The sequence below is a fragment of the Octodon degus genome, unplaced genomic scaffold (assembly GCF_000260255.1).
Source record: "Octodon degus isolate 3935 unplaced genomic scaffold, OctDeg1.0 scaffold00177, whole genome shotgun sequence".
NCBI lineage: Eukaryota > Metazoa > Chordata > Mammalia > Rodentia > Octodontidae > Octodon > Octodon degus.
This window is the reverse complement of record NW_004524753.1, coordinates 3049082-3068934: the sequence shown is the minus strand read 5'-3', so window position 1 is coordinate 3068934 and position 19853 is coordinate 3049082. Positions and strand designations below refer to the sequence as shown.

The 19853-nt window shown below is 35.6% G+C and overlaps 1 protein-coding gene across 1 annotated transcript in view; it reads left to right on the top strand.

The window, feature by feature from the left end:
- Ankrd31 (ankyrin repeat domain 31) overlaps positions 1-19853 on the top strand; it is a 206556-nt gene that overhangs the window by 35713 nt on the left and 150990 nt on the right. The window contains exons 6-10 of the mRNA XM_004643500.1: positions 4017-4060; positions 6702-7241; positions 9578-9849; positions 10366-10469; positions 12142-12297. Coding sequence (XP_004643557.1) covers positions 4017-4060; positions 6702-7241; positions 9578-9849; positions 10366-10469; positions 12142-12297 — 1116 coding nt within the window. The remainder of the gene's footprint in view (positions 1-4016; positions 4061-6701; positions 7242-9577; positions 9850-10365; positions 10470-12141; positions 12298-19853) is intronic.

The following is a 19853-nucleotide window of genomic DNA, read 5'->3' as shown; positions in this document are numbered from 1 at the left end:
TTTCATTTTTATACTTTTCTTAGAACTATTTTTAATATATACCATTATATTTTGTCTCTTTCAAATGATAAGTAGAAAGTATACCAATTTTTTAAATAATTTATTCAGTATAGCTAAGATTATGGAAAGTTTATTTGTGTAATAAATTTAAAGTAAAATTTTAAGTTAGAAAATGAAAACATGTTTACTTTTAATACAATAATTAAAGTATAAAATATTTTGTTAGAATTAATAGTATCAACTAGCCTAAAAGTGACCATTCTTATAATGAAGTTGTTAAAGACAGTGTGGGAAAAGAGGTCTTTGAAGGCTCTTTATGATTTAAAGGAAAAAGAAGGTGAAATATTTTTTATTCTTGATTTCTAAATTCCCAAAGACTTAAAATTTTATTGAAAGGGAACAAAAACACAACCTTTTTGCAAAAATAATTGAAGCTATACCAGTTTTCTTACAATTTTTTATTGATGTTAAAATTTTCAGTGTGATAAAATTTTAAATACATTTCCACAGAGCATAATAAATTTTTTGTCATTAAATCTTATAGGGCCAGGAAGATAGCTCAGTGGAATAAGTGCTTGCCTGGCAACCACAAGGTTCAATCCCTGGTACCACCCCCCCCACACACACACACAATCCTATAAACATGGATCTGTTAAGCCCATGTTTAATTTTTAGAATATTTCTGTTGATGAATTATTTTAATTTTATGAGCTTTATTACATTAAACAGTGAGTGTTTAACAGGGAAAGTATCACAAAAATAAAATATCACACTTTTAATATGTATTGTTTATAAAAACATCAAAATTTTTAAATTCTAATTTTTGGTGTGCAAAGTCTAAAAAAAGAACTACAGAATGTTCAGTTTGGCAGCTCATATACTAAAAGCACAGGATAATAATGGAATCAAATTCCTACATGAAAATACCAATAGCACTCTAAAAAAAAAAATAATCTTTACTTCAGTTGTCCCAGATAAGGCAGTTTTCACACATGACAACAGCACATTCCATTCTCAGTGTTTACACTGACAGAACATGTTTTTGCTTTTTCTGGCCTTTTGGTAGGACATACCTGACATCTCGTTGGTCTTGCTGTTTTGTCAGGAGGTTCTTATACTATACAGTGTATAGTGTTAACAGGCGCATCAAATAACAAAATATTCTTAGTATGTACTATTATGTTTAAAATAGACATCAACATTTTCACATCAGTTGTTTAGTTGCTTACAAAACCTAAATGCTAACATCAGAAATAAAGACTTTTGTGAAGTACAGTGAAAATACCATTTGAATTGTATGATAAAAATAGTCTTGGCTTTGTCACATACAAGACAGTCTTCACACATGAATGCATGTTCTATGCACAAGTATTGCTTACACTGCTAGCACGTATGTTTTGTTTTCTTGTTCTTTCTAATAGGGCACAGTTGACATCTTTGCATTTTCCTATTGTCAGAGTAGGTCTTTGGGATGCTGCGCCTGCCTATTCATCTGTCAGCTCACCAGTGTGTCCCTGTTTTTTTGTGTGGTTTCCTGGGCAGAAACATTTAGTTTTTCCTCTACTGTAAATGATTGCTTATGAATTCGTGTCCCAATCCTCTAACAAAATTTTTGTGTGTATTTTGTGTTTATTGTTTTCTTTGTAAACTGTCAAACTATGTCACACATGTTTAGTATTGAGTAAAACACAACCATTTGGCCAATGTTTTGTGTTTCAGGTGACATCATAATTTCTGTATAACTTGCCAACAGCATCTACTCTGTCTTTGGTTTTGTTGTAGAAAGTTTCCATCTCAGACTTCCAGTTTATTGAGGTTTCCCTATCAGTATTTCCCCAATGGTGCAGTGTTGATATGAGCAGTACCAGTTTGTTCTTCTTTGCCATATATAAGGTCAATGTAAATCTTGCTGAAATCCAAATTGTACTATATAGTTCCATTTTGAAATTTCAGTGTTCCATATTGAATTTCTGCTTCGTTCCTGTGTACAGTTCCTGTGCTGGTCAACTTGTGCTTTGCTAGTGATGTAATATCACTAGAACCATCATTAGATCCCCGTGAACCTCTTGTCAGATGTCACATTCTGATTAGTTTGGGAGTTGGGAGCAACAAGTCTATTCACAACATCATTTGGTTTGTTACTATATGATTTAAGGATCTGATGGCTGAGTTCCAGGATGAATTTCTTAATTGAAAGTTTAATAAATTTTACATCTACAGGACATACATTTTTATGCCATATTTTGACCCATCGGTTTTCCATAACTCTTGTACATCCCTGCAGTTACCATAAGAAATCTGTGCTGAGTACAGCAGAGTTAAGAATGCTTTCCGTTCAGCTAGTAAAATGTTATAATTTATGTATTTTTTAATAAAGTTGTTGGTGTATACAGGATATTTTACTTGTCTGTCAGCCTTTGTGTATTTCATAGCATTGTGTACCATTTCATCTGTTATAATTTCTAACATTGAGTGGCAGTGCTGTCATGCTGTCCCATATGATTCGCTCCTGCCAAGGCCTTCACTATATCTTCAAACCTTGTTTTAACATTGGATGGTTCCATTTGGTTGTGTGGTCATTTCACAACATTTCTTCTAGTCAGATATATGCTGACTTTGCTGGTTTCTTCCTCATCTGAATCAAGGAGGTGTACATTGCTTGTCTCTACCTCAGCTAATTCTTGCTCCATTCACTGTCTCAGGAAGTTGGGCTCACATGGCCTGCATCAAAGTCATCCTCATCATCATCCACCCACTCCCCTCTTCTGTAATGACAGCATGTATTTTACTATGATGGATCATTTCCATCCATGTATGAGTAATTTGATGATTCACTTTTGACCTCCAAAACTTGCAAATCTGATTTACCATGTGCCATTGTACTGAATTGGGCTATTTCTACCAGAAAAAAAAATAACTCTTTCGAAACAAATCTTAAAGTGGTGTGAGTGTATTACACCTATGTGATGCTCAGGTAAGCATGTGCTTAGATGGAGTATCATGTTGATGAAAATTCTGGTTTGACACATTTGCACGCATATACGACACACTCTGCCTTTCATTGTACCAAGTGAGTTAACACAAAGATTGCCTGCTGTATCCCTGAGGCAAAGGTACTGAGACACAGCTGGCCACTATTACTGTAAAGCAGAAGTTTACAGTAGAAAAGTAAGGAATGTGTTTGTGGGACCCAGTGTTATGCTGTTGGGGCAATTAAGATAGACATATCATGTGTATCATCACTGTTTAGCATGAGGTTCTAAAGCAAGAGTAATTATTTGGGTTTTTTTCTTTTTTTATTTTGAGAAACAAATAGTAATGAAACAGTTTTAAAACAGATTAGTAAGACAGTTTCAATAATTAATACATTGCATATTGCTGTCTTCATAGTGGCTATTCATAGTACAAGATGCAGACATGATATCCTGTCCAAACACTTGTTAGTACAAATCTTTCTTACTGAATTAAGAGAAAATAGCTGTATATCTGTCATAAGTATGTTGTATATACAGATACAAAATGGTCCTTCATTTGTATCCTCGTTTTGTTTAGTTTTGTCAGAGATGGGTATTCCCTTGCCATTTAAATATTGTAGGTATGTGAATTCAGTAAAATAATCCAATATAGCCCAGTAGTCCATAATAGTAGTGGGTTATTCGCAGGACTGGCAGTGTCTGGAGTTGTCAATTTGAGCCTTTTACAGCTCAGCATATTAATACGGCTTTACTTTTTATACCTCGTTTTTATACTTTTCTGCTGGATGGTTAAGACCAAGATAAAGCAAGACCTATATAACAAAAAAATGTAACTTTTGTATCTGACAAGGTCAGTCAACTCCCCTCAGGATTTTATAACTTTATTTCCAACTAACTTTTTTTGAATCAATAAATAATATTTGATACGTGACTTGAATTATCTGAGGAAGTTCAATTTATGTGATCAGAAAATGCTTATTGAAAGAGTACATTTCTAGTGACTTAACAAAACTGAAATAAAAACATACTCTTTTCTTCTAGGACCTGAAGTTGAAAATACTGAAGTTTTGTCATACGTAGAAAAGGTTAGTATATACATGTAATAGATTAGCTAGGTCATATGGATTTAGATTTTTTTTTAAATCATGCTGATTAAAATATTAGCCTTCACTTAGATCCTCTCGCAAGAAGAGATACGGCTAGTCATTTTGGTAGCTAGAAGTATGTTCTTTTTTATTACTATATGTCTGTAAAAGATAATAAATGCGTTGACCACAGAGAATTAGTACCTACACATATCATACCTTGATCCTTTTTTTTTTTTTTTTTTTGGTGGAACCGGGAATTGAATTCGGGTCCTTGAGCTTGCCAGGGAAGCACTTATTCCACTAAGCCATCTCCCCGGCCCCCCTTGATCCTTTTTGATTCTCTCCCTCATCTTTCACCTCCCCCTTCCTAGATCGCCTTGCCATCTCCACAAAGACCACCTCACTGTTCCTTATCTTCTGTTTTCTTCTTTAAATTATTTATACTTTATGCTTTTCAGAAAGGGAAACATGCATTTCTTAACCTTTCTTTATGGGAGAGTAGTATTTTTGTGTGTGCAAATACCACACACAAATGAATGGATACATTTATCCATTCATTCAACTCTTGATAGACATATAGGCTGATTCCAAAATTTATAAATCGTGTTGCTATAAACATGAGTTTGCTGTATCACTGTAATAAGGTATCTTTACTTTCAACTTCAAATGGAATTTATATTTTTAGGGTTTGAGGAATCTCCATACTGATTTCCATAGTGGTTGTACTAGTTTACTTTCCTACCAGTATTGTGGGAGGAAAGGTTCCTTTATTCCTGTCGCCATATCAGTATTTGTTGTTTTTGAGTTCTTGATGATAACTGCTTTTTCTGAAGTAACATGGAATCTCATTGCTTCATTGAGTTTCTTTAATAACCAAAAATACTGAACTTTTTTTCATGTATTCATTGGACATTTGTATGTCTTCTGAGAAGTGTTTGTTTCACTTGTCTGTTTTTAGTAGGTCTTTTATTTTGTGAATGTCTTAATTTCTTTTAGTTATGTATTTTAGATATTAGCCTGTGTCCCAGAAGCAGTTGGAAAACATTTTTCCTGTTTTGTAAGTTGTTGCTTCCCTCTGTTTGTTTCCTTTGCTGTGTAGGATTTTAATTTTGTATAATCTTGTTTGTTTATTGTTGATATAACTTGTTGTGCAGAAGAGATTGTATTCAGAAAGTACTTGCCTATGACAGTGTCTTCAAGCATTTCATCCATTTTATCTTCTAGCATATTGTTTTAGTACTTAGTTTTTTGATTGATTTTGGTTTGATTTTAGTAGAGTGAGAGCCATGGGTCTAGACTCATTTTTCTGCATGTGGGTATACAAATTTTTCAGCAACTGTTGTTAAAGAGATGGTCTTTTCTCCAGCATTTTTTCTGAAAACCAGATGGCTGGCAGTGCCGAGTATTGTTTCTGTATGCACAGTCCTGTGTCATTGATCAATATATTTTGTTTTTGTACTAGTACCATGCTGTATTTATCTCTGTAGCTCTGTAGTATAACTTAAAATCCAGGATTGTGATGCCTCATGCTTTGCTGTTGCCCAGGAATGCTTTTGATATTCTGAATCTCTTCTGGTTCTGTATGAATTTTAGGATTGTTTTTCTAGTTCTGTGAAGAATGCTATTGGAATTTTGATTGGAGTTACATTAAATCTACATGTATCAGTTTTTATTTTTTGTTTTGGTGGTACCAGGGATTGAACTCAGGACCTTGTGCTTGCCAGGAAAGCACTTGTATCACTTGTAATATATCCTTTAATGCTTTTTCAAGAGATAGAAATATATTCTTGTCTAAAACCTTTTTGAGAATTTGCTCTTCAATAAGTACTGTTTTCTTAATCTGTGTTTCACAGTTCCCTGGTGGTCTTGTGGCTAGGATTTGGAGCTTTCTTAATCTGTGGTTCATCCTGTCAACTACGCATTTCTGCTGTCAGGCTTCTTTTTTTCCTGAAGTCAGGAGTCAGCAGGGGAAGGAACGTGAAATTTGGAACCAGATCTAGGTTCCGAGAATAATTCTGTTACTTGTATCTATGAAAGAAAGTGTTAACTGTCCCATACAGTTACTATCAAGACTAGGAGGGATGGTGAGTCGTGTTGTCTGGCACCTAATGGTACCAAGTGAATATGTGTTCTCCCTTTCAGTCCTTCAGAAATCTTTTATTGTCTGGCTGAAGTCCTTTCTCCACTGTGGATTTATTTAAGATGACTCTGGTAATCTTGACAAAAGTAATTGTTCCTTTTCTGTCATTCATTGACAGTAGTACAGTATTTCCTAATCACTTGTGTCTTGTGATAGGAATAGATCTTCTGAGAAAAAAGATTACTTGAATAAAAAGTTCAGAGAGCTGTATGTTAGAGGTTTCTTCTGTCAGTGCAAATACTCTAAACACAGTTGAACAGATTAATTGCTATCTGTAAATGTAATGCAGCCAGTATTGCCCTTGGCTCAGTATTAATGTTTAACTATACATTCAGTCACAAGCAATTTGGCATAGGAAAGTAGTAAGTCATGGTCTTTAAGAAAGAAAGTTGATGAAAACTTTTTGAGGGTAAGCTACAAAACAAAACTGATAATTTTTCATCTTAAACATTTTCTTGTTTTTATTATAATTATGATATTTTGTTTGGAAATTGACAGGAACTAAGGGAAGAGAGAGACTCCCCTGAAATTAGTCTGCTTTCAAATATTGCTACTGTAGTACCTGGTATGGTTGCTGTAGAAGAGAAATCATTAGTAGAGCCAGAGAAGATCTTAGCAGCACCAAATATATTTTATGGCCCTGGAAAGGAAGTCTCACTGACCATGAGTTCTACAGAAACTAAGGATGAAGAAAGCTCAGTTGAAACTTTTGTGTCTGCCTTAGAAAAGTCACTGACATCACCAGAAAGCACCAAAGGAAAGAAACTGTTTGAAACAGTGAATGATTTTGATCCTAGAGAACTGATGAACCCTCTGAGCAACTCCTCAAGTTCCATGTCAATATCTTTGAGTGCTTTGTCTCCATATTGTAGAGATTTACTAGAAAACACAGAGGATGATGTATTACCGCCTGAGCTGTTGGCAGCCCTGAACACATTGTCAGAAGATAAGACAGGGCTCGGTCTCAGTGGAAATGAATGTTTGGAAATGGAGCCTGGTATGTCTCAGACAGATGAAGATTGTACACACAGAGCAGAGGTGAAGTTCGAGTGCTTTTATTTTACTTCACTATTTTAAATACAGTTCTAATGTAGCTGAGCTATCAGACTAAAGTGTTATCAGTGGAACCAAGGAACAAGTAGGTACAAGTATGAGTCTGATTCTGCCACTTACAGTAACTTTCAACATCTTCTTTGTGTTAAAAAGCTTCTCAGTTGTCAACCTCAAGCATTCATTCAGTGATCTTTTTTAGAAGTTCTTGGGTAGAGATTTCAAGGGATCATGAAGTTAAAATGTGTTTTTTCTCCAGCAGACTTGAGAAGTGTACTTGTGTGTTGAGCGAAGAATTCTTTACCAGAATTTTCTTTTTTCTTTTCTTTTCTTTTTTTTTTTTTTTTTTTTTTGGGTAGAACCGGGAATTGAACTCAGGCCCTTACGCTTGCCAGGCAAGTGTTTATTCTATTGAGCTATGTCTCCGGCCCCAAAATTTTCTGTTAGCTCAGAAAATCACCTTGTTTCCATGAGTGCAGAATAGGTATGTGATATCTCAGTTTATAACTGTACATAGAAAATATGCAATTTGGGCTGCCAGGTAAGGAAAAATACATGCGTATCTTAAGCAGAACTTTGTGTTTATGGCTGAGAATACCACCAGATAAAACTCTTGAATTTAGAAGTATGGTTTAACACTATGCTTGAAGGCCGTGCAGTGGCTTACAGTGGTGCCAAGTTCCTTTTCCATGTTGATCATTTGCATCTTCATTATAAAAAATTCAAACACTAGAGAATTGTGTAATCAACAAATAAATGGAAATAATAAGTAACAAAAAGGATTATTTTTTTTTCTCCGAATGCCTTCAGGGCAGGTTTGGCTGGCTGGAGTTGTGGGGATCAAACCACAGCAACCTGAGCCTGACTGCTTTGTTGAAGCAGCCACTTAAAGAACTGAGCTAAGGGGCAGGCCCCCATAAGTAACAAAAAGAATCCCTCATTTTCATTCTCAAAATAATTGGTAATACCTGGCACATTGTCTCTAATTGTTTCTGTTAAATTCTGTGTAAGTTTATTTTTTCAAGTAGGATTACATTATATAAGATACTTTGCAACTTTTTAAATTTATTAATATATTTTGGTTACCTTTCAGTATTAGGAAATGTAGCACCACTTAAATCTTTTAACTTGCTTAATGGTATTAGTGTATGAATATACTGTAACTTAACCAACTCACTGATAACGGTCACCTGTATTTTCTTCTCCCCTCCCCTCACTGTCCCTCACCCCCTTCTGTCCTCTCCCTCCAGCCCCTTTTCCCATCCAAGTACTAACCAGGCCTGACCCTGCTTAGCTTCTGAGATCAGACGAGATCGGGCGCGTTCAGGGTGGTATGGCCGTAGACCCTCCAGCCCCTTTTCTTCTCTTCCCTTCTCCCCTTCCTTTGCCCTTTGTTCCACCGCTTCCCTCCTTGTTGACCATACTCAAGTGTGAAGTGACATAACGCTGAGCTCATGTTGCAGTATGCACATGTAGAGTAATAATTGCATGTGGTTCTGGTTAACAAACCTCCAAACAGATATAACAGGATAAAAATATTTTAGAAAAAGAGACAATAATCATGGATGTGAACATAAATGTTAAATATTCCAGGGTTCTAACCTGGAAAGAAGGAATATGGATAAATTGTAGGAAGCTATGATTGGTATTAATACAAGAAACACGTATTAGCAAGTCTTCATGTGAAAGAAACCCTTAGGAAGTAAAAGGTTTACTTAGGACAGATAAAGTTAAATACTCTTTTATTGAGCTGTGATAAAATAGGGAAACTTAGCTTCAGAACATTTGCAAGCTGGATGTATAAATAAACTCAAGAAAATTTAGATGATTATTGAAAATATAAATATCTTCATAGAAGTTAAATCTGTGTTTGATTATAGGGGTAAATGGTAGCAATTCCTGATACTGTTAACCTTTTAAAGTCAATTTAATGGCGGTTATGATCTCGTCCCACAAAATATCACTTATTGCTGCTGTCAAGTAATAAAATAGTAGGCTGCGTAGAACAACTAACTAGGCTTGTATGATCTTTCTAGTATTTTTGTAGGTCTTACTATTCTACGTTATCTGTTTCTTGCAAAATTAAAGCAGTAGTGATCTTAGGTTTTCCCTTGAATTTTAAGAACGAAGTTGTTTTTACTGATGATCTTAAGCTTTTAAATAGACATTTTCTTTTATTACAGTAATTATAGAATTTTTCATTACATTCACATTTTTAATTCATTTATTTTCATTTATTTTTAGTAACGTAAGGAAATTTAACTTGTTCTGATGTTAATTTTTTCATTGCTGTAATTATTTGTGGATATATTTACATTTTACAGATAATAGAAAACTCAAATCCATTTGAATTCCAAAGTTTGGCTCATCAAAATGTCACCTCTTGTGATCCACTAAATAATAAGCCACATGCCACACATGATGCTTCTGACCAGGAAACTCCACGTCTGTTACGGAGGTCATGTAGACTGGAAAAAAGGAAAGTGAGCCAAGATGTAAAGGGTACTGAAGACATGTGTAAGATGCCAGAGAAGATTGTATCAAAAGAGCATGGCTGTGAGGATGAAGTAAGGAATAAGTCAGCTGAAAATTTCAAGTATGCCATCTATCACAATTTTCTCTCTAAGCATTCTATAGACTTAATAGATAATTATATGCTGGGGAAGCTAGAGTCATTCTAAAGTTGTCCCTAAATAGCTTGATTTTTTTTTCTGTTGATACATTTTTATTCTGCAGTTTTTGATTGGTGTTATTTCCATATAGTGAACCCTTTACTGTCATAAAAATCTTGCCTTTCTTTCCTTAGCAGGTAAGTAGGATAGATAGGAGCATGCCAGTTTGGGGAGTAAGGAGCAGAGCAGGAGTCTCACAGCCTTGTAGTTGTAAGTGACTGCACCTGAGGGGAAGCATGGAGCGAGAGCTAGAAGCACCAGGGTTAGGCATGTCTGTGACAGAATTATCTACAGCTTGTATTTAAAACTGCACTGCCTCTTTGAGAATATTCGGTAAAATACCTTTTAGATTTTCAAAATTTACTCAAAATTTGGTAGGGCTTTCTATGATTGCTTGTAAGAAAACTGGTAGCAATTTAAAAATACGTTTGACTTTTAAGAATGCAGGATCCTGTTTTAATGATTGAAGATGAAAAGAATATGCATTCAGCCAGATTCCAGAGTGTACAGATCAGGAAAAATGAGCGACTTACACTAAAAAGAGGTGAGGCATATTTAAAATATTTGTCCATTTTTGTTAAGTTACTTAGAGAAACAAAATTTTGATAGAAAACATTCAAAGATTGTTTCAGAGTTCTCCTTTACTAATGATTAGGAAACAACGTCAGAGATGGTAAGACTTTTCCCAGCATGACACAGCTTGTTAGCATTAATTGAACATCTGTCTAATAGGCTGGCATTTTTTTCCGTAATTCTATTTTGGAGAAAGCTATAGAATTCTTTTCAAATTTGAGTATGTGAACAACCTAACAAAAGATTGCAAGAAAGATAAAAGAGGACTGGAGAAAAGGACAAGGCTAAATTCTTATTTTTAGGTTGGATTTCTGTTCCTATAAAACCTGAAGTATTGAACTAAAAATTCTCAGTTATAATAAAAATATCTAAGGGGCCGGGGAGATGGCTCAGTGGAATAAGCGCTTCCCTGGCAAGCACAAGGGTCTGAGTTCAATCCCCTGTTCTGAAAAAAAAAAAAAAACTAGAAAATAATTGTGGGAAAATGTGCAAAATTGAAATATGGGCTATAGATTATATTATTAAATTTTCAGAATTTGATGACTAGTTATATAAAAATGTTCTTAAATACACTTCAGTATTAGTGGTAAAATAAAGTGTATATACTCATTTCTGTGTATGTGTGTATATATATATATATATATATATGCATGCTATGTGTGTGTATGCATATATAAAGATGGACATGGAATGACATAAAGTTTTGTCAGAAATGTCAATAATGAACAAGTCCTGCATATCTTGCAGTCCTGAGAATGAAACCCAAGGCCTTGCATGTGCTGTGTGTGCGCTGCCATGAAGCTATAGCCCTATCCACCTTGTCCTGTTCTTACAACTTTTCTGAAAGTCTAAATATATTATACAAAATTTACAAAACTTCAATAAATCAAAAAATTTACAATTAGTACATTTAATATATAAATACAAAGAATATGAGTTCTCATTCAAATTGTTGCAAAGAGAAATTGTCTATTTTTATAACTAATAGGAACTATGCCATTCCTGGAAAAAGGAAATTTAAACATTCTGCTGAGAGACTTTTTTAAAAAAGGTGTAAATGAAAAGCTAAATAGAAGAAACTTCTTCTTGAGAAGAAAGATTACAGCACTCTAAGCAGTTCACCTATCTCAATAAGAAAAGATGTTTATTCTCTTTTTTAAACAAAGCTGGTGGGGCCAGGGAGATGGCTCAGTGGAATAAGCACTTCCCTGGCAAGCTCAAGGGCCTGAGTACAATCCCTGGCTGGTTCTGCCAAAAAAAAAAAGCTGGAGTTAGCTATGACAATGTTTATGCACTCTGGTACTTTCAGCTACTCAGGAGGTTGAAGTAGATGATTACAACTTCAAGGCCAACGTAGACAATTTAGTGAGACCCTAAAATGAAGAATAAAAAGCGCAAAGGCCTTGGGTTCAGTGTGCAGTACTGCCAGATAAAAAAAATTAAAAAGATTTAATAATGTCTACTTTTAATTTACTAATATTTAAAAACTACACATCTCTTTCTCCTTTCCATTGGATTCATAGATGGAATACTTTTCATAATGTAATATAGTATTCTTTCTGAATATTGGCTGGATTTACCCACTTTTCCTTATGCTGATTTTCAAATAAATATTTTTTCTTGCATTTATTCTCTCATTTCAGAAAAACTGAAGATTAATAAAATGCCTCTCTCTAGTATAAACCGCAGAAACATTTTTGGAGAGAACTTGTTGTATGAGGCTGTTCTACATGATCGTGCTGATCTTGTTCATTGTTTTATTCAGAAAGGTGCGAATGTTAATCAGCCAAGTTATGCTGGTAAGTTAGGGTTGCCACCTGATGTTGTACTGAAATGTGGTTAGCTGGTTCACCCTTATGCAAATACAGCAAAGTGGGCCTGAAATAAGTTCTAAACACAGTTTCCAGGTAATTTCCTGCTTACGAAGCTCTTCAATGTTACTATTATCTGTGTCTCATGGAAGACGTAAAGAGGGTGGTAGGCAGGAGAAGATTGTATTTCTCCTTCAGAGATGAGAGCAGAGGTCCCACTCATAATGGCATTGTGCAGGAGGGAAGATGGTTCCTGGGGTTAGCACTGCGTGGTCATTGTCTGTGAGGCTCAACCTTAAATGGAGGCGGAAACTGATGATACTTGGGGCAATTCATGATACAGTGGAGGATATACTGCATAAATAAAAAGAATGGCCGGGGAAGTGGAGAGATGTGGGACAGAGAGCTCAGAAAGAAAGCTTTCAGGGTGCATCTCTGATATAGTCTGCCTTGTGGGAAGAACCTGACATGTTCTGGAGAGACATAGTGATTCCTTAAAGCGACTAAAGTTCTTTAATGCATTACATTTCACTGGGCAAGCCTAGATAGTGTTTGTACTTTTTCTTTTATTCTAGATTCTCACTTTGTAAAACAATGCAAAAAGTCTATAGTATACAGAGTTGGTATAGCACAGTCATGAATGAGTAAGTAATTATGGGTGTTCTTCTAGTACCATGTTAGCCAGGTTGTGGTTTACTCTGTAATCAGGGTTTTAACAGGGTGTTTTATTAAATCTACGCTGAGGCAACCACCATGATCTTGTAATGCTCACTTTGAGTACTTTTTTAAAAAAAACTTAAAAAGTCTTTTATTTATTTGTTTGTTAGGTACAGGGTCTGGCTATGCAGCTTAGACTCATAGTGATCTTCCTGTCTCAGCCTCCCCAGCACTGGGATTACAGGTGTGCGGCACCATGCCTGGTTTCAGTGGCTGGCACAGCAATGCAGCCTGCAGTACCAGAGACTGAACCCAGGTCCTTGTGTTGCTGGGCAGGCACTTAGACTGCTGTGCTATCTTCCCAGCTCCCTGAATACTTCTTTTTAATCAGGCCATTTGCTCCCTTGATTTTAAAGAATTTTTTGTTTCTTTTTTTAACACTATTTGTATAGTCATTAAATCCAGTTGTTCTATATGCTTCCAAACTTGACTATGGATTTCCCAGTCATCTTAGCATAGTTTTCATTAGCCTCTACTTTTCTACGCTAGTTTTATATCCTCTAGCCATTCTCTAGTTGTCTTTAGCCAATTTTCTCAATGAATCAGGCACTTCTGTCACCTTCATGAATTCTCCATTCTTTTATTTGTGTGTGTGTCTTTTTGAGATAAGAGTTTTGCTTTGCACTTTACTCTGGCCTTGAACTCACTTTGTAGCCCCAGGCTGGCCTCTAACTCAGTGATCCTCTTGCCTCAGCCTCCTGAGTGCTGGACTTAGAAGTGTGTGCCACTGTGCTCTGCCTTTTCCAGGCTTGTGAACTCTTTCACTGTTTTCCTTCTCACTTGGCATCCTACATTTTTTCCCCTCATTTCTAACTACTTGCTCCTTCACAATTATAGAGGCCACTGTTAGGATCAGCTGAAACCAGTTTCATCAGAATTGCCTACAGCGTTTGTTTACAATGCAACCATTCTTTTCATTTCTACATACATGTTGTATACATGTGTGCATATGTAAATTCGCATAGTCAATGAAAATCTATAGGTCAAAACATTGGAATCTGTATTTTAACAAGTTTACCCAATTGATTTTTATGCTTTTGAAACAAAAAGTACGTATAAGAACTATAAAACTTTCATGGAATGTTTTATAAAAAAGCTCAATGTAGTGAGTTTTTGTATTATGTTTCCCATATGCCAGATGTTTTGTCAACAAAAACATTAATAATTTCTACTAAAAAGGCTTAAATATATTTTTACTATACACCTTCCTTTTAGAAAATCTACATGCCTTGTAGAAAATGGACAAAATAATAACAGCAAAGTCATCATCTTTTCATGGGTAACATTTGGAATTTTTAGGCCCTTACTTAATTTTTATAGTATCTGCTTTTTTTGACATAGGTCTGTGTTGCCTAGGCTGATATCAAACTTGTAAGCTTAAGCATTCTTTCTGCTTTACCCTTCTGAGTAGCTCAGACTAGAATTGTATCCCATAGTGCCTGTCTTAGTTACTCTTCTCTTGTTGCTGGGACAAATACCTGACACTCAAAATGAAGGAAGGAAAGGTTTATTTAGTTCACAGTTACTGGAGGTTTCAGTCCATACTCACCTGGCTCCAAGGTAGCCTGACACATGGCAGAGAACAACCTTTCATGGTGGCGGCAATGAGCAAGAGCAAAAAGGAGAAGTAGCAGCAACTCAAGCAGCTAGCTTCTCTTCCTTCCTTACAATGAAATGCAAATTACCTGCCCCAGGCAAGTGCAGCATCCATACCCATAATAATCAGTCACAAACTCCAGAAGCCACTCCAAGATTGCATGAGGCTTTGGGGGGACACCTATACACAAACTGTAACAGTGCCTGACTAATATCTTTGGTTCTGATTAAGGATTTTTTGCAGTAGTTCTGTACCTATCAAAAAACAGGTGACAATTCTGTAGGGATTTAAAGTTCAACATAGCAATACTTGATGGAAAATATCTGTTCCATGTTATGTCTAGATGTTTGATATTCAGACAGTTAATGAAGTTAAACTCAATTTCCTATTTTATAGGATTATATCATTTAGCTTCTCTTCTGGAGGGTTGACAACTTAAGTTTGTGGACCAAAAATTAGTAAAAAGAAGGGCTGCAAGGACAGCCAATATTTTGGCCCTAGCCATTCAAGGTCAGTGAGGACTCAGGACATAAGCGAACCTATACTGTAACATCCTGTAACTCAGTGGTGTCCCAAATTTTCTGATCAAGGAGATTATGGGGACACAGAGGAAGTGATCAACGATGTAGAGTGTGCCTAAGGAGACTCACCTAGAGAGAACATTCTCTGTCTTTCACAGAGAGCAAATTGGTCAAGCAATGGCCATGATTCATCCACATGGCTGACAGTGACAAAAGATCTACAAATGGCTGTACATGTCTCAGGGTAAATCCTGAGGATATTTGACTGACCTTGTCAGATACGAAAGTTACATTTTTTGTTATATAGGTCTTGCTTTATCTCGGTCTTAACCATCCAGCAGAAAAGTATAAAAATGAGGTATAAAAAGTAAAGCCATATTAATATGCTGAGCTGTGAAAGGTTCAAGTCAACAACTCCTGATATTGCCATTCCTATGGATAACGCACCAATATTATGGACTACTGGACTATATTGTATTATTTTGCTGAATTCACACACCTCCACTATTTAAATGGCAATGAAATACCCATCCTTGACAAAGCTAAACAAAGAAGAGGATATAAATGAAGGACCATTTTGTATCTGTATATATGAAATAGGTAGGATAGATATACAGCTACTTTCTCTTAATTCATTGAGAAAGATTTATACTAACAGTGTTTGGACAGGATATCATATCTGCATGTTGTACTATGAATAACTACTACAAAGACAATATGGAATGTATTATTGAAACTGTCTTACTAACCTGTATTAAAACTGTCTCATTGCTATTTTTTTCTCAATAAAATTAATAAAAAGAAAAAAAAAACCCAAAACTGGTGACAGGAAATAGCCTGGAACAAAACTCTAAATATTTAAAATGAATTGCAGGCTGAGGAGATAGCTCAGTGGAATAAGCGCTTGCCTGGCTAGCTCAAGGTCGTGGGTTCAATCCCTGGTACAGAAAAAAAAATGAATTGTATAAACATTCATGACTAAGCCCCTCTCACACCAGTGTAGTGAACTATATTATACACAGATTTGTTTTTTAAGCCTGTAACACATTAGAATTAAAAATCAAAGGGTTAACACAGTTCATGACATTGATAAGTTTCAGCCAAAAGCAAGACAAATAACTAACAAAATGTGGGAGATAAAATATCTGTGGACTGTATATTATAGAACATAGTTCATACCTGAATGTTGGCAGTTGCTGCATTAGGACCTATATCAATATTATGATCCTACATCTTTTAAAAAGTTTTAAATTTTATTTCTTACATTGGCAGATCATGTTTTATGTATTTGCTATATATAATACAATGTTTTAAAATATACATACACTGAGATGACTAAATTAATGTACGTAATACTTCATATATCATTTGTGTGGTAAAAACTCTACATCCACTCTTTTTTCAGGAATACAATATATTATTACCTATAATTGCCATGTTTTGTAATAGGCTTCTTGAACTTAGACTGTCATACTGAAAATTTGAATTCTTTGACCAATATCACCACAGCCCTCTCCACTAAACACCTCAGACTGGTCATCATTCAACTGTAGTTCTATGTTATCAACCTTTTTCTATTCCACATAAGTGAGATCATGTGATACTTGTCTATGTCTTAATTTATTTTTATTATCTAAAAATACAGAAATAAACATAAACGTTACAGAGCTTCACCAAACAAAACAGAAATTCAGCGATGGTTGCTGTATTACATTACAGCGATGGTTGTTGTCTTCACATTAGTTGTTCAGATTACCAGATATAAGCATGCAAAACTGGTTTTTTAAAAAAGTTATAAGGAGGGGCCGGAGAGATGGCTCAGTAGAATAAGTGCTTCCCTGGCAAGCGCTATGGCCTGAGTTCAATCCCTGGTTCCACAAAAAGAAAAAAAAGTTATAAGGAATCAAAAAGGACAAGAAAAAATTTAAGCTTCAATTTCTCCCCTATGTAGATAAGCAGAAATCAGCTGTATGATTATCTAAGCATCCCAAAACATACATAAATATATCTTTTTCTCCCCCTTTGCTCCCTCTCTGGTCCTTTTCCTCATCCCAGTTTGTCCTTCCCTTTGAACAGATTCTTTCCTTTTTCACAGTATCTATTGTACCTTTCAGATTTTATTTACTCTTGTTTTCGCACATACGGGTCTCATTTCTTTCACTAACCAATACAGTTTCTAGTTGTATCCATTTACCCACAAAACCTCAGATTTATCTTTTTTATAGCTGACTAATACTCTGTTGTGTAAAAATACCACATCATTTTATCCATTCCTCCAGTGATGGTCATTTGGTTTGTTTCCAAGATTTAGCTATGACAAATTGTGTTGCTATAGACATGGGTACACATATATCATTTTGGTATGATGCTTTCAGGTCATCTACAAAAACAGCCAAGAGGGGAGTAGCCGGGTAAAATGGGACCACCAATTCTAGCTTTTATACCAGTCTCCACTCCCACCATCAATGGAGAATGGTTCCTTTTTCTCTATAGTCCTGCCGGCATTTGTAATTGGTTGACTTGTTGATGTTACCCATTCTTTTGGGGTGAGATGGAATCTAAGTGTTGTTTTAATTTGCATCTGTCTAATGATCAATGATATTGAACATTTTTTCATATATTTATTTGGCGCTTGTATTTCTTCATCTGAGAAGTGTAGATGCATCTCACATGCCCATTTTTGGATTGAGTCTTTGAATTTTGGAGGCCCAACTTATTTATTTATTTATTTATTTAATGTATTTGGTACAGGGTGTCACTCTGCAGCTTGGACTTGTAGTGATCTTCCTACTTTTTCAGCCTCCCCAGCACTGGTATTACAGGTGTGCGCCACCACACCTGGACTCAGAGGGCGGGGCCAGCGCTGCACGTGCGACTGGGCATGTCCCCCCAAGCATTCTCCGAGGATCAATGCCCGGTCCCTGTATTGCCAAAGCAGGGGCTTAGTCTGCTGAGTTATTCCACCAGCCCTCTAGAGGTCTGATTTTTAAAAATTCTCTATTTGTTCTAGATAAAATCCTTTGTCTGAGGAATAGTCAACTATAATTTTATTCCATTTCATGGGTTTTCTTTTTACTCTGTTGCTGCTTTCTTTCAATGTGTAGAAACTTTTGAAGAAGATGACATCCTAGTTTATTTTTTTGAAGTATTTCCCATGCAGTTAGGTTTTTGTTCATGAACTCTCTGCCTACCTCCTGTCTTCAAGATTTCAACCTGTTTGCTCCTTCAGTAGATGTAGTGTTTCTGTTTTAATATTTAAATTTTTAATCCATTTTGACTTTAGTGTGGTGCATAGTGATAGACACGGGTCTAATTTTATTTAGCTGTTGGCATGTGGAAGGCCAGTTTTTCCAGCACTACTTACTAAAGAGGCTATCTTTCTTCCAGTGAAATGTTTGGCCCCTTGGTCAAAGATACAGTGGCTGAGTATGTGTGTACTTGTGTCTGTATCTTCTAATCTGTTCTATTGATCCTCAGGTCTGTGTTTTTTCTTTTTGCCAGTACCATGCTGATTTTATCACAGTAGCTTTATAGTATAATTTCAAGTAGGGATTGTGATACCTCCTGCTTTTCCTTTGTTGCCCAGGATTGCTTTTGCTATTTTAGGCCCCTTCTGTTTCCAGATGAATTTTAGCAATGGTTTCTATAGATCTGTTTGGTACACTAACAGTATTTTAATCAGGATTGCATTGAATCTGTCTAACAACTTTAGGAGTATGGCTATTTTCACAATGTTGGTTCTTCCAATCCATGAGCAAGGAATATCCTTCCATTTTCTTTTTTTTAAAAAAAAAAGCATTCTTTTTTTTTTAATGTTTAATAAAGGGTCTACAGAATCTCACTACACAGATCGGACTTGTGGTCCTTCTGCTTTTTAGCCTCCCAAGCACTGGGATTACGGGCCTGTGCCACCACTCCCTGTCTTCTTCCATTTTCTGAAATCCTTTTGGATCTCCTTTTCAGAGTACTGTAACTTTCAGTATATAGACCTTTTACTTCCTTTGTTAAATTAACTCCTAAGTATTTCATGTTTTTGGATGTTGTTATGAAAGGCATGGTTTCCCTAATTTCTCTCTGGGTGCATTCATTCTTTGTGTACAGAAATGCTATTCACTTTTGAGCGTTGACTTTGTATCCTGCTACACTGCTGAATTTGGTTAATAAATCTATAGGTCTCTAGGTGGACTGTAGAATATCATGTCATCTGCAAATAATGAAATTTCACTTCTATCTTTCTAATCATTATTCCTTTTATTCATCTCATCTAATTGTTCTGATTGTTACCAGAACTATATTGACATGTGCCTGATTTTAAAGTGAATGCTTATAGACTCTACTTGGAAGTAGTCATTAAGGATACCCAAGGACAACAAAGTCATCAAAAAGGCACTAAAGGAAATGGAAACTTCTAGAAATCGCTGCTATAAGAAATGCAAACAGTGATGTAGCTCCTAATCAGATGACATGAAACCTCACACTGAAGGTCTGTTTAACATGGCTTCCAATACCCAGTACATCCTGTCTAACTTCTGACAAAAATCTGTAAGTCATACTAAAGGGAAAGAAAAGAACATTATTTGAAGAAACACATAGTGAGAACCATCCTCAAATATAATGCAAGTATTATATGTGTCAGGCAGTTTAAAATAACTATAACACACTTTAAGAAATGGGAAACATGCACAACACATAAGAACAGTATTTTATAA